This window comes from Pecten maximus, chromosome 15 (genome assembly GCF_902652985.1).
Source record: "Pecten maximus chromosome 15, xPecMax1.1, whole genome shotgun sequence".
In the NCBI taxonomy this organism is placed as follows: Eukaryota; Metazoa; Mollusca; class Bivalvia; order Pectinida; family Pectinidae; genus Pecten; species Pecten maximus.
The window spans coordinates 16,604,734-16,619,671 of record NC_047029.1 but is presented as its reverse complement, the minus strand read 5'-3'; the positions used below and the strand labels follow the sequence as shown (position 1 = coordinate 16,619,671).

At 36.4% G+C, this 14,938-nt stretch overlaps 2 protein-coding genes across 5 annotated transcripts in view; both read right to left on the bottom strand.

Annotated features, from left to right (window-relative positions):
- Positions 1-14,938, bottom strand: part of LOC117344307 (zinc finger CCCH domain-containing protein 10-like) — a 234,247-nt gene that overhangs the window by 171,524 nt on the left and 47,785 nt on the right. For 3 of the 4 annotated variants that reach the window (XR_004536149.1, XM_033907016.1, XM_033907010.1), the window contains exons 1-2: positions 11,789-11,884; positions 10,489-10,614 (exon numbers count right to left, since the gene is read on the bottom strand). The gene's annotated coding sequence lies outside the window, so the exon portion shown is untranslated. Of the gene's footprint in view, positions 1-10,488; positions 10,615-11,788; positions 11,885-14,938 lie in introns of those variants that run through there. The other variant, XM_033907011.1, reaches the window with a different exon arrangement.
- On the bottom strand, positions 3,120-5,162 carry LOC117343289 (cell wall protein RBR3-like). Its single transcript, XM_033905633.1, has 2 exons — positions 4,305-5,162; positions 3,120-4,181 (listed from the first exon to the last, which is right to left on the bottom strand). The coding sequence occupies exons 1-2, from the start codon at positions 5,160-5,162 to the stop codon at positions 3,120-3,122; spliced, it is 1,920 nt and encodes a 639-aa protein (XP_033761524.1).

Below are 14,938 nucleotides of genomic sequence, written 5' to 3'. Positions count from 1 at the left end.
TACACACAGGTGTGTAGACATCACATACATGTATGTAGGCATGATATACAGACAGGTGTGTAGGTATGACATTAGGGCTTTTCTGAGGGCATTTTTGGTTCCTTAATTGGCCCCATTCTCAATTGAAATTATTTCATATTTAAGCCAAATCTGCAAAATCTTCCCAATATACCAATTCAGTGAGGAAAAGGCCCTGTGCTTGAGCATTACAAACGTGAATCCTAACAAGAGCCTGAAGGCACGAGATTGCATTTCAATGAATGTCTTTCAAGGTTATATATGGTTCTACATCAGAAAAGGTCTAAAGGGCCTGTGTTGTACATCTGTATACAAATTAAGGTCTAAAGGGCCTGTGTTGTACATCCCTATACCAGTCAAGGTCTGCAGGGCCTATACATGTTGTAAATCTTTTTACCAATAAAGGTCTATAGAGCCTGTGCTCTACATCTCTATACCAGCAAAGGTCTATAGGGCCTGTATTGTACATTTCTATACTAGCAAAGGTCTATAGGGCCTGTATTGTACATCTCTATACCAGTAAAGAACTAAAGGGCCAGGTCTTCTACATCTCTGTACCAGCCAAGGTCTATAGGGTCTGTATTGTACATCTCTATACCGGTAAAGGTCTATAGGGCCTGTGTTCTATATCTCTGTACCAGTAAAGGTCTATATGGCCTGTATTGTACATCTCTATACCAGCAAAGGTCTATAGGGCATGTGTTCTACATCTCTATACCAGTAAAGGTCTATAGGGCCTGTGTTCTATATCTCTATACCAGCAAAGGTCTATAGGGCATGTATTGTACATCTCTATACCAGTAAAGGTCTATTGGGCCTGTATTGTACATCTCTATACCAGTAAAGGTCTATAGGGCCTGTGTTCTATATCTCTATACCAGCAAAGGTCTATAGGGCCTGTATTGTACATCTCTATGCCAGTAAAGGTCTATAGGGCTTGTGTTCTACATTTCTATACCAGCAAAGGTCTATAGGGCCTGTGTTGTACATTTCTATACCAGTAAAGGTCTATAGGGCCTGTGTTGTACATCTCTATACCAGTAAAGGTCTATAGGGCCTGTGTTCTATATCTCTATACCAGCAAAGGTCTATAGGGCCTGTATTGTACATCTCTATACCAGTAAAGGTCTATAGGGCCTGTGCTTTACAGCTCTTTACTAGTAAAGGTCTAAAGGGCCTGCATTATACATGTAACTGTAAACAAAGGTCTCAGTAGTGATAATGAACCATGTAAATCTGGAAAACAAGTTTATAGTCAAAACCATTTTTTGTACCACAACACAACCTAAATAGCAGAAATATAAAAAATGCCCGGGATTATTCTCCAGCTATTTTCAGCTTAGTAACATTTTGTACTCTGGCTGGTCAGGTAGAAGGTATATAGCAGCAGTGAGCTTTGTAATATATCAGTTAAGTTTATTCATAAGATGTCAATAGAAAGTCTGGCTTATTATAGCTTGCCAGGAAGTGCATGCATGTTTCATCCAGTTATGACGAGGACGACACTCCTTACAATAGCTGTCGAGGTGTCTAAATACTGGCCTCTAATTGTTTCGACACTCCTTACAATAGCTGTCGAGGTGTCTAAATACTGGCCTCTAATTGTTTCGGTCTTTCAACAAGAACATTTGTGACAAGTTCAGGTTGTGACTAGTTCAGGTTGTTGTGACTAGTTCGGGTTGTGACTAGTTCGGGTTGTGACTAGTTCGGGTTGTGACTAGTTCAGGTTGTGACTAGTTCAGGTTGTGACTAGTTCAGGTTGTGACTAGTTCCGGTTGTGACTAGTTCCGGTTGTGACAAGTTCGGGTTGTGACTAGTTCGGGTTGTGACTAGTTCGGGTTGTGACTAGTTCGGGTTGTGACTAGTTCAGGTTGTGACTAGTTCAGGTTGTGACTAGTTCAGGTTGTGTCTTTATGGATTCTATACTCTGACCATGAACTGATCCAGATAAGAACCACAGCTTAAACATGTCTGAATCAACTTTCTTCTGACACACACGCCTTAAAATATTGTCCTACAATCAGACACAATTTCCATTTTGATAAACAAAAAAAGTTTGCACAGTAATTGCTGTATGTGAAATCAACTGAAAGTGATTACGACTAACAAGAGAGAAATGGCAGCTCATGACATCAGATTATCAATCATAAATTGTTTATTTTACTGTAATAACCCATATACGAAGCGGTAATGATGTATGCGGGGCGCCCAGGATGGTAGTTAGGTGCTGGATATGGCACAAGACATGATGATATGTTCTTTGATGGAAGGATAATCCACTTTCTCTGTCAGCAAGGTGCTATTACATTTACAACCCATGAGTAACATTGTATTCTGGTCTCTAGCTAGCTACTTATTATCCATGAACAGGTTTACGTCTGAAGATCAAAATGTTGTATCGTGTTTAAGCTTGATATTTTGAAATTATCAGCAAACAGATATTAATCTTAAAGACATTAAGATATTAATCTTAAATCCTGCTTCACAACCGGTAGATGTTATATTGTGTTTCACAACCGTTAACTTTTAAATGGTGTTTTACAACTAGTAACTGTAAAATAGTGTTTCACTACCATCAACTGTTACATAGTGTTTCACCACCATCAACTGTTAAATAGTGTTTCACCATCATCAACTGTTAAATAGTGTTTCACTACCATCAACTGTTAAATAGTGTTTCACCACCATCAACTGTTAAATAGTGTTTCACTACCATCAACTGTTAAATAGTGTTTCACTACCATCAACTGTGAAATAGTGTTTCACCACCATCAACTGTTAAATAGTGTTTCACCATCATCAACTGTTAAATAGTGTTTCACTACCATCAACTGTTAAATAGTGTTTCACCACCATCAACTGTTAAATAGTGTTTCACTACCATCAACTGTTAAATAGTGTTTCACTACCATCAACTGTGAAATAGTGTTTCACTACCATCAACTGTTAAATAGTGTTTCACTACCATCAACTATTAAATAGTGTTTCACTACCATCAACTGTTAAATAGTGTTTCACTACCATCAACTGTTAAATAGTGTTTCACTTCCATCAACTGTTAATTAGTGTTTCACTAAATAGTGGTTGATGATGTGGTATTTCTAAAGTACAGTGGGAAGAAGGAAAGTGGAGGACAAAGTTGAGTTGATGAGGAGATGGTTGAGATGATGAGGAGATGGTTGACTTGTTGAGGAGATGGTTGAGTTGATGAGGAGATGGTTGAGATGATAAGGAGATAGTTGAGATGATGAGGAGATAGTTGAGTTGATGAGGAGTTGGTTGAGTTGTTGAGGAAATGGTTGAGATGATGAGGAGTTGGTTGACTTGTTGAGGAGATGGTTGAGTTGATGATGAGATGGTTGAGTTGATGAGGAGATGGTTGAATTGATGTGGAGATGGTTGAGTTGTTGAGGAGATGGTTGAGTTGATGAGGAGATGGTTGAGTTAATGAGGAGATGGTTGAGTTGATGAGGAGATGGTTGAGTTGATGTGGAGATGGTTGAGTTGATAAGTTGGTTGAGATGATGAGGAGATGGTTGAGATGATGAGGATATGGTTGAGTTGATGAGGAGATGGTTGAGTTGATGAGATGGTTGAGATGATGAGGAGATGGTTGAGATGATGAGGAGATGGTTGAGATGATGAGGAGATAGTTGAGATGATGAGGAGATAGTTGAGTTGATGAGGAGTTGGTTGAGTTGTTGAGGAAATGGTTGAGATGATGAGGAGTTGGTTGACTTGTTGAGGAGATGGTTGAGTTGATGATGAGATGGTTGAGTTGATGGGGAGATAGTTGAGTTGATGAGGAGATGGTTGAGATGATGAGGAGATGGATGAGATGATGAGGAGATGGTTGAGTTGATGTGGAGATGGTTGAGTTGATGAGGAGATGGTTGAGTTGATGAGGAGATGGTTGAGTTGATGAGGAGATGGTTGAGATGATAAGGAGATAGTTGAGATGATGAGGAGATAGTTGAGTTGATGAGGAGTTGGTTGAGTTGTTGAGGAAATGGTTGAGATGATGAGGAGTTGGTTGACTTGTTGAGGAGATGGTTGAGTTGATGATGAGATGGTTGAGTTGATGAGGAGATGGTGATTGATGTGGAGATGGTGAATATAGTGTTGACGTTATAGAATGTTAAGATGAGGGGTTGAGTATATAACTGTGAGGATAGTGTTTGACTACAGAAGTGTTATAGGGTTGTATAATGCATGTTAAGATAGTGTTCAGTGATGTGAATAGGTTGTCTAAATAGAGATGGTTGAATATAGGGTGTTTAGATGACGGTAATTGGTTGATTATGAAATGTGATGTTGATGATGATGGTTCTAAGTATGGGAAGATGGTGAGTTGATGAGGAGATGGTTGAGTTGTTGAGGAGATGGTTGAGATGATGAGGAGATGGTTGAGTTGTTGAGGAGATGGTTGAGTTGATGAGGAGATGGTTGAGTTGATGAGGAGATGGTTGAGTTGATGAGGAGATGGTTGAGATGATGAGGAGATGGTTGACTTGATGAGGAGATGGTTGAGTTGATGAGGAGATGGTTGAGTTGATGAGGAGATGGTTGAGTTGTTGAGGAGATGGTTGATGGTGAGGGATGTGAGTGAGTGGAGATGGTTGAGTGGATGAGGAGATGGTTGAGTTGATGAGGAGATGGTTGAGTTGTTGAGGAGATGGTTGAGTTGTTGAGGAGATGGTTGAGTTGATGAGGAGATGGTTGAGTTGTTGAGGAGATGGTTGAGTTGATGAGGAGATGGTTGAGTTGATGAGGAGATGGTTGAGTTGATGTGGAGATGGTTGAGTTGATGTGGAGATGGTTGAGTTGATGAGGAGATGGTTGAGATGATGAGGAGATGGTTGAGTTGTTGAGGAGATGGTTGAGTGGATGAGGAGATGGTTGAGTGGATGAGGAGATGGTTGAGTTGATGAGGAGATGGTTGAGTTGATGAGATGGTTGAGATGATGAGGAGATGGTTGAGTTGATGAGGAGATGGTTGAGTTAATGAGGAGATGGTTGAGTTGATGAGGAGATGGTTGAGTTGATGAGGAGATGGTTGAGTTTATTTGGTGATGGTTGAGTTGTTGAGGAGTTGGTTGAGTTGTTGAGGAGCTGGTTGAGTTGATGATGAGGAAATGGTACATTGAGATATTTAAAACATAATATCTGCTAAGTTACAGTAGAACAATTGAAGAGATTCTTATTGGCTTGAAAGGTATGTGCTGATCTCTGTGCCTGCTCTGTACTTACCAGGAAATAAGCCAAGATCTTGTAACAAGCACACAGACGGGTATTGCAAGTTCAGTAAAAATCTAACAAATTCTATTTTATTGTTCTACAATTAACCGATCCCTGCATGGAATTGTTAATATGTTGGTTCTTTATGTTTATTACAGGTTAAATAAGACATAAGTAACACATCAAGCATCATATCTACTGACACAGGGGTCGAGTTTTAATATTATCATTATATATGCATTAACTTTTGTTGTCCATAAAATCTACCAAAATCTACTGCCGACGGAAGTATTTAAAACAAACCAGTAATAAAACCTAGGTAAAATCATCAGACCTAATCACGCATTAGGTAGTGTCAGGACGTAAACGCCAGGTGAGAAACAGCGTGATAAATAAAATGTGGTTTATATGGACGTAAGACCGTGTTTACATCCTGTTGATTTCATGATATCATAACCAGTCAAGTTCTCCCAGGTGTCCAGGCCAAACTGCATCAGATTCAACATATTCTAATCTATAATGAAGTCATAAAAAATCTTTTGAGAAACTGTTGGCCTTGATAGTGTGCATCAATATATGCTCATGCTTCAAGTTAGAGATTTTCACATGTTGCACATAAATACATATTTTGAAGCTATCACTAAGCTCATTTCAAGATTATGATTGTTTGCAAAAATGCTTTATATTCCTAACAAAAACAAAAAAAAACAAAAAAATTTGTTCTTTCTTTTCTGATCAGAACACTAAAATTGTTTAAAAGTTTTTCTTTCTAATATCTCCATCAAATTTCAAACATGTACGGAAAGAAAGCTTTCTCCCTTAATTTTAATGTATCTTAATGTTTTTTATCAGAACACCAAAAATCGTTTAAAGGTTTTTCTTTCTAATATCTCCATCAAATTTCAAACATGTACGGAAAGAAAGTTTTCTCCCTTAATTCTAAATGCATCTTTTTCATCAGACCCTTTAGAGCAACATAAAGGTATTAGCATCTGGTGAATTCCCATACGAACAAACCATCAGCAGACAATTAAATTTCTATGAAGACAAGACCGACTTACACTTTTCATCACCTACTCATCATACAGTGCTTAATTAATTTTCCAGACTGAGAATCTCTCTCCATTACCTACCAGTTATATGCGATTTCCATTTTTTCCAGACTTTCCAGTTATTTTAGGGATTGTGGTCGTGTGTGTTATCCCTGTCCCAGACATCTTGCTGCCACCTTTTCTCGATATTTTTAACAGTCATATTTTTTAATATTTCTTATTTCACAGAATATACATCTGCCCTAATATTGAGTGTAATTTTAACTTGTAGGTTTAGCTACATGGTATGCCCATGCCACTAAGTTAAGGAAGGGATATAGACTAGCTATCAATCATTAAAGGGATTTTAAAGGTTAAAGGTCATGGTCACATTTACTATTCATAACAAATCTTTGTCATCACTCTTGATGACTCTTAATTGATCAAACTTCATATATTGGTCCAATATGCCTTAACTGATTTTTTGTTAGTTTGTATTTGCATCATTTGCTGTGCCCTCTTATTATTCTGATTAACTATTATTTATTGTAAATATTGCTTTGGGAAACTAATATATATATATATATTAACAAACCATCTATATATATATATATATACAGAACACAGTGACAGGTCAGAAATATATTCAACCTCCTCTCCTTATTTGACCCCATGTTCTATCTTTAGTAACAGTGACCTATTGACCTTACAAATGTAATGTTATGTCATGACCTCTTATTAGTGCACATCACACATACATATGGCAGTCTTTATCATGTAAACATTTTCAAGAATTTTCTGATTTCTACATTCAGTTATTCTTAGAAACAAACAGATGAATGGACTGAGATGGATGGTCTAATGGATAGACAGAGGAATAAATGACATGTTGGATGGACAGACAAACAAACGATCTGATGGATAAACACAAGGTCTAATGGATAGACAGAGGAATAAATGACATGTTAGATGGACAGACAGACAATCTGATGGATAAACACAAGGTCTAATGGATAAACAGAGGAATAAATGACATGGATGGACAGACAAACAAACGATCTGACGGATACACACATATGGTCCGATGGATAGACAGAGGAATAAATGACATGTTGGATGGACAGACAAACAAACGATCTGACGGATACACACATATGGTCCGATGGATAGACAGAGGAATAAATGACATGTTGGATGGACAGACAAACAAACGATCTGACGGATACACACATATGGTCCGATGGATAGACAGAGGAATAAATGACATGTTGGATGGACAGACAGACAGATGATCTGATGGATAAACACAAGGTCTAATGGAAAGACAGAGGAATAAATGACATGTTGGATAGAGACAGACAGACAGACGATCTGATGGATAAGCACATATGGTCTGATTGAGTAACAAAAGGATGGACAGATGAACTGATAAACAAACTGATGGATTGTCAGCGAGATAAGAACTACATACTGAAGGATATTTCACTAAAACTAATTATAATCAGGATGATGAAAACTCCTGAGAAGTACACATACCTATTCTTACATGTTAACAGTTCTAATGATCCAAAAAAAATTATGTCCCAATGGGGAATTTCAACCAGACATTTGTACAGGTCAAGCAACCTGTTTCAAGCTACCTATTTAAACATGATATATTTCACCAAAGAAACAAATGGCAGTTTACCTGAATTTTTTTACATCATCACTTTGTGACACTTTAGACTCAAGGTCATGTACAAGGGAGACAACTTCAGGTCATTCCCCCCGAGGTTTAAAGATGGCCGGTTCATTTTAGTTCAACACTTGAAGTAGAATTTAATTCAAGCTTTATATGAAGTTAGACCTGACAGCTCTACTATATATAGGCTACTGTACATTTCAATTGTAAAACAAGTAATTTTAAATTTCAATTAAAATTAATAATTTTATTTTACAACTACATGTAATATAGTGACACTCCAATCTCTTCATTTCCTGTGTAAGTGCCCATATCAGGGTAATAAGCACCACGGATGTAAAACTAGACAATTTGGTGTATTACATGCCAAAAATGGCCAAGATGATGAATTCAAATTGTTGGAACTATGATTTTTCTAATATAATACTGAAAACAATGGAATAACCATAACAACAAAACTGAAAACCAAGCTGTTCTCCTTTCAGGCCGATAAATGCTGGAGTACTGTGACTTTATTAAAGGGGGATGTGTACGCAAAGGAGACAAAGAATAAGTTAGCACCAGTAAACGGATTGGTGATCATTTGTCGTTAATCTTCCGTAGTATTTAACCGATCTCTAACACTGTGACATAATACCACAATATAACACTACGTTACCAACCATCCTTACAACACAACTCGTTTAATTACTGCCATCACATACTTACAGCTTCTAAGAAGACAAAAAAATATACAGAAACTCAAATAGAGAGGTGCTTTACTGCTAAAGTTGTTTATCTACTTCACAATAAGTAAATCTAAAAGCAAGATTTAAAAGGATGAGTTCATTTTTTTAATGGAAGAAAACATTTCTATTCAAGATTAAAAGGAACAAAACCTGCATTTGCTATTGGAGGTTGTGTTCCACTTTGTACTGATAATCAAGCAAAGGTTTGAAACCCAGCAACGACATGAAATATGTTCTCTCTCTAGTAATGTGACCCCAGTCTTTATTGGTATTGGAGAGGAGATAGTGGCAAGCAATTTTAACGGATATTCTACAGTAAAGATGAATTACCCCTATTTTTACTATGTTGAAAATGAAATAAATTGATGGGAGAATTTCAGGCTAATGCTTGACAATTACATCTGTAAGAGGTTTCATTAGCTCAAAGGTCAGCCTTGTAAATACCTGTCAGCTAAACTTAAGTGCTTGTAACTGATTTTTTTTTAACTGAGACAAATTTACAACATCATAAATCAAACTCACTCGCATGGAAACAAAATATCTTGAATAAAATTCCTTTGTGAGAGTAATTCTGTATTAAAACAATTTGATTGAAGCAATTTGAATATTGGAATTAATTTTCTAAAATAAGATTCTTGGTATTTTTAAACCCATTCAATTTATTTTCAAAATTGTTTTGGCATTTAAAACAGGGGGCACAGATGTAAACTAGAAAATGTTTGTAAGACATAAATGTCCTAGCTGTCACTTGACACCCCGAAACACAGTTTGGTGAGGATCACATCAGCAGTTCCTGAGATTAGCTAATTGTATTTCATCATGACAGTATGGGATGCGACTGGACAGCGACTGGACAGCGACTGGACGGGACAGGACTGGACAGGATGGGACACAAATGGGTAACACGTACTATATGCCCCCCTCCCCCCCAAATTCATGGCAGGGGCATTAAAATGCACCACATTAGCAAGTGGGCTTAAATATGTCATGGACTAGATAGTGGGTTCATCCTATTGGTGTACTAAATACACATATATATATATTGTATTTGATTTTAAACAAAGGAATTTGTAAATTTAGATATATACGTAAAACCATTCCTATATAAACTTGATCGTTACATCCTGTTTTACCAGGTTATGATATTAACTCAATCTTCTCGATGTGATGTACTACTACCACATCAAATACAGACATCTGTATTCATCGTTAATCAGCAGAATAGAGATAAATCTCGATTTATATGCTATATTATATCTAATTTAAGATTTGAATAGATAAATTAGTTCTATTTGTGATATTTAGATGTGTAAGACATGTAATTTGTTAGACAAACTTTCGCTAGACAGTAAATGTGATTTACGGGCGCCTCAGTTAAATGAGCTATTTGTTCGGATTACAGTGGTATGAAAACAGTTACGGTGGTTGAAAATTACAAATCGTGTTGGCCGACATTGACATAATCCCGTAATCTAGGACACAGAAAGTTCGGCCAAATATCTCGTTATACTGGTAATTCTGACCAGCATTATTACCAAGATCGAAATCTCTGGCTGTCAATTACTCAACTCACCATCACACTGATCATCACAAACAAAACAAACATAAATATCTGTCATGTGACCATCTTATAACCACTCTAACAAGATTTGTCGAATTTGATTTGCCTGTAAACCAATTGGAAACCTACTTGGTTTGATTTATTAAGGTTACTAAACATAACACATTCAATTAGTTTGATCATACAGATACAAAATTATTGCAAGAAATAAAAATGAACAAGCATAAGTACCTGTTGTCTGGTGCTCCTCAAATCCAATTTGTTTCGTCAATAACTGAGTTCCGAACAACTCCGCATAACAATCCTGAGAGAAGTAAGAGAGGAAGAATATGTCCCGAGCTAAGTGTAGATCTTCACCTACAATAAAGGACACAATAAATCAGTACTGGTCAAAATAGCATCGGTACTGGTCAAAACACAATCGGTACTGGTCAAAACAAAATAAGTACTGGTCAAAACACAATCAGTACGGGTCAAAACACAAACGGTACTGGTCAAAACACAATCGGTACTGGTCAAAACACAATCAGTACTGGTCAAAATAGCATCGGTACTGGTCAAAACACAATCGGTACTGGTCAAAACACAATTGATACTGGTCAAAACACAATCGGTACTGGTCAAAACACAATCGGTACTGGTCAAAACACAATCAGTACTGGTCAAAATAGCATCGGTACTGGTCAAAACACAATCGGTACTGGTCAAAACACAATCGGTACTGGTCAAAACACAATTGATACTGGTCAAAACACAATCGGTACTGGTCAAAACACAATCGGTACTGGTCAAAACACAATCGGTACTGGTCAAAACACTATTGATACTGGTCAAAACACAATCGGTACTGGTCAAAACACTATTGATACTGGTCAAAACACTATTGATACTAGTCAAAACACAATCGGTACTGGTCTAAACACAATCAGTGCTGGTCAAAACACAATCGGTACTGGTCAAACCACTATTGGTACTGGTCAAAACACAATCAGTACTGGTCAAACAGAATCGTTCTGATCAAAAACACAATCAGTATACTGGTCAAAACACAATCAGTACTGGTCAAACCACTATTGGTACTAGCTGGTCAAAACACAATCGGTACTGGTCAAACAGAATTGTTCTGGTCAAAAACACAATCAGTATACTGGTCAAAACACAATCAGTACTGGTCAAACCACTATTGGTACTGGTCAAAACACAATCGGTACTGGTCAAACAGAATTGTTCTGGTCAAAAACACAATCAGTATACTGGTCAAAACACAATCAGTACTGGTCAAACCACTATTGGTACTGGTCAAAACACAATCGGTACTGGTCAAAAAGAATTGTTCTGGTCAAAAACACAATCAGTATACTGGTCAAAACACAATCAGCACTGGTCAAACCACTATTGGTACTGGTCAAAACACAATCAGTACTGGTCAAAACAGAATCAGTACTCAGGTCAAAACAGAATTAATTGGTACTGGTCAAAACACAATTGGTACTGGTCAAAAACAGTTGATCAAATCACAATCGGTACTCACAATCAGAACTGGTCAAAATACACTCAGTACAGCATGGTCAAAACACAATTAGTAGAGCGAAAGTCAACATCACCTTGTGTTGACTCTCAGCAGTTGTCATGTTTTACACAAGAAGTCACAATGAGGTCACTATAAAACTAGACAATACACACCTGGTTTGACATTAACAAACCCTGTACTATACATGTATACCACGTGTAGTGATAAAAAATACTGGTCAAGGTATGTGGGAGGTTATGTGAGGTCAAAGGTCACTGACCATCGGTCAAGGCATCCTGATTGATGGTCATTGTCAGGCATTAATAATGACCACTGGTCCAATGAGTTACCTTAGCCAGTGTCATCAATGTCCAGCCTGCACTAACAACAGGATAAGAATAGCTTGTGAGTGTCATTGGTCAAGTCATTCTAATCAATTGGTCAGTGATAAAACTTTCCTGTCTGACCCCTCTTATATCTCAAGTATTAATTAATAGTCCTTCATTAAAACCTTCCTGACCAACCCTTCTTACCAGCATTAATTAACCATCACTCATTAAAAACTTCCTGACCGACCCCTTTTCCCTGTGAGTATTAATTAATAGTCATTCACTAACCCTTAGGCTATTGGAGCATTTTCCAATTGGTTAAATATATATTTGCCAAATCAATATTTTGGAAGGAATCCCTGAAGAAGTAATGACTCTTTTAGACAGAAATTATCTGTGTAAAATAACTCTGTTGATGATATTATGGAAAAAGGATGTAACACATGGCAAAATAGTTTAATAATTTCCTACAACAAGGAACGTATGCCATATATGCAGGCTCAAGTCGACTGTGGTTGGTATCAAAATTATTTGACAAATTTCCTAAATTTAAAATGACAATTTTTTCACTACCAATCGAGACATATTGTGAAATTATCTATGATAGTAATACTGTACACATGCGAATAATTGTCCTAAAAGAACTTTTTTTCTACATACTAAAAATGGGGAGGGGGTATGAATAGTTGTAAATATTTGATAGCTTTGTCTTATTGACTCTATAATACCCCCCTCCACCCTACCTACCCATCCCCAGAAGTAGGTCACGCAACCAACATTTAACAACAGTATACAGATTAATAATGCTCTCTCTATTCATCAATACACTCCGAGATGTTTACATATTTGATGATAATCACTGGCATCATAATGTCATGAGATCTCTGATCAAGCATTCACTTTGAACATGTATAAATGGCTTAGTAAATTATGAATACCCTATAGCTATATCTCCCTCAGCACTTTGGCCTATACACTCTTAGAATGAAACTGCCATGGTATAGGTTAATTATTAGGTAGATTCAAATATTGTCAACTTCTTAAGCTGTCCTGCCTCTTTAAAAGATATATAAAATGCTATGTATGGTGATTGCATTCAGATATCATTAGCATTTTTGAAAAAGTTTCTTATATTTACTCAAATAAGCTGTCCTGCCTCTGAATCTTATTTGACTAAATATAAAAAACTGTTTCATAAATTTATGCTAATAATGTCTTAAATGCAATTACCGTATATAGCATTTTAGAAAATTAATTTGAATTGGATCAACTTTTATACCTTATTCTTTAAACTACATGACCAAATGTTTCAGATGCTGATTAATAATAGAACAAAACTAGAACTGTCGTCCAGAGGGCCAACTCATACCCCCCGCTCCTGCAACCCCGATCGTTACTATTTGTTAATTTATACAATAAACGAGATATACAGTTAAATCTCACTTAGTCGTATTCAGTTTTCTTGGTTACCCTAATTCTTTTTTTATCTATATTATGAATAAATTGTTGTACATGACATTATGAAATGAATTCACATGAGAAAATCTTTTCAATTGATAAATTTATAACAAAGAAAAAATTAAAAAGGTTATGATCGAGAAAAGATACTATTATTAGGATTATTGTCATGAAGTTTCTTGAAATCAGATAAGTAGTTTAGGGGAAGTAGCCAGTACATCGTTGCGTCAAAAAGTTTTGTGCCCTAGCTGGTTACCATGGTAACCAAAAAATTACGATGTGATATAGATTACGCACATTCACCTACAATGTATAAGGATTATTGTCATGAAAAAACTAAGTTCTGTGCCCTGGTTACCATGGTAACCATAAGAGGAATAGACCAAAAACTAAGTTTTGTGCCCTGGTTACCATGGTAACCAAAAAATTACGATGTTATATAGATTACGCACATCTACAATGTATAAGGGTTATTGTCAGGAAGTTTCGTTGAAATCGGATCAGCAGTTTAGGAGGAGTAGCCAGTACATCGTTGTGTCTACGGACAACCTGATTCCATTATACCCCCCCTAACTTCGTTGCGGGGGGAATAAAAACAATATATGTTAAAACAGAATTACATAAAATATTTATGCAAATCAAGCAGTCACAGTGGGTTTCTGTATATGATATTTGACTCAGGACCTCGGTCCAGGATTGTCACTGTCTAGATCTGGTATGGTATCTAATGATCATTGATTTTCTCCACTGTGGTCAGTAAGATCAAATTCTACTGTCCAGATCAAAGAATTCTAATCAGCTTCACACTAGCCTGAATGTGGACGAGTAAGGAGATATAAGTCTATCTAGATAGGACTGTAATGAACACATATTTATTACACAAAAAATACCAAAATACATATTACACATACAATATATATAGATATATATAACACAAAATATTACATAAAAACATATTACAAAAAAAAAACCAAATAGATATACACAAAATATATTTAAACATCTATTACACAAAATTTTTATAGATACAAAACATATATAAATACATATTACAAAAAAATATGTATATATTACACAAAATATATTTTAACATATATTACACAAAATATATATAGATACAAAATATATATGAATACATATTACACAATATATATATATACAGTAAAACTCACTTGTGTCGAACACGGTTGAATCGAATACATCGGATGAGTCGAACGTTTCGTTCGGTCCCGATTTTTTCCCTTCTTTATCTTAGTAAATTAAGCACGGATGACTCGAACACTGTTGAATCGAATACTGCGGTTGTGTCGAATATATTTTGTGGTCCCTCCCTTCTAAACTATACCAAAATTTCCATTTTTGTGTCGAACATCGAGGCGTCATG

Excerpts from the sequence above, each read along its gene's own strand:
- LOC117343289 (XM_033905633.1), bottom strand. The coding sequence starts at position 5,162 with ATGTACCATTTCCTCATCATCAACTCAACCAGCTCCTCAACAACTCAA. Across the intron at positions 4,182-4,304 it reads TTCATAATCAACCAATTACC|TTATATACTCAACCCCTCAT; the intron begins GTCATCTAAACA and ends CTATCCTCACAG.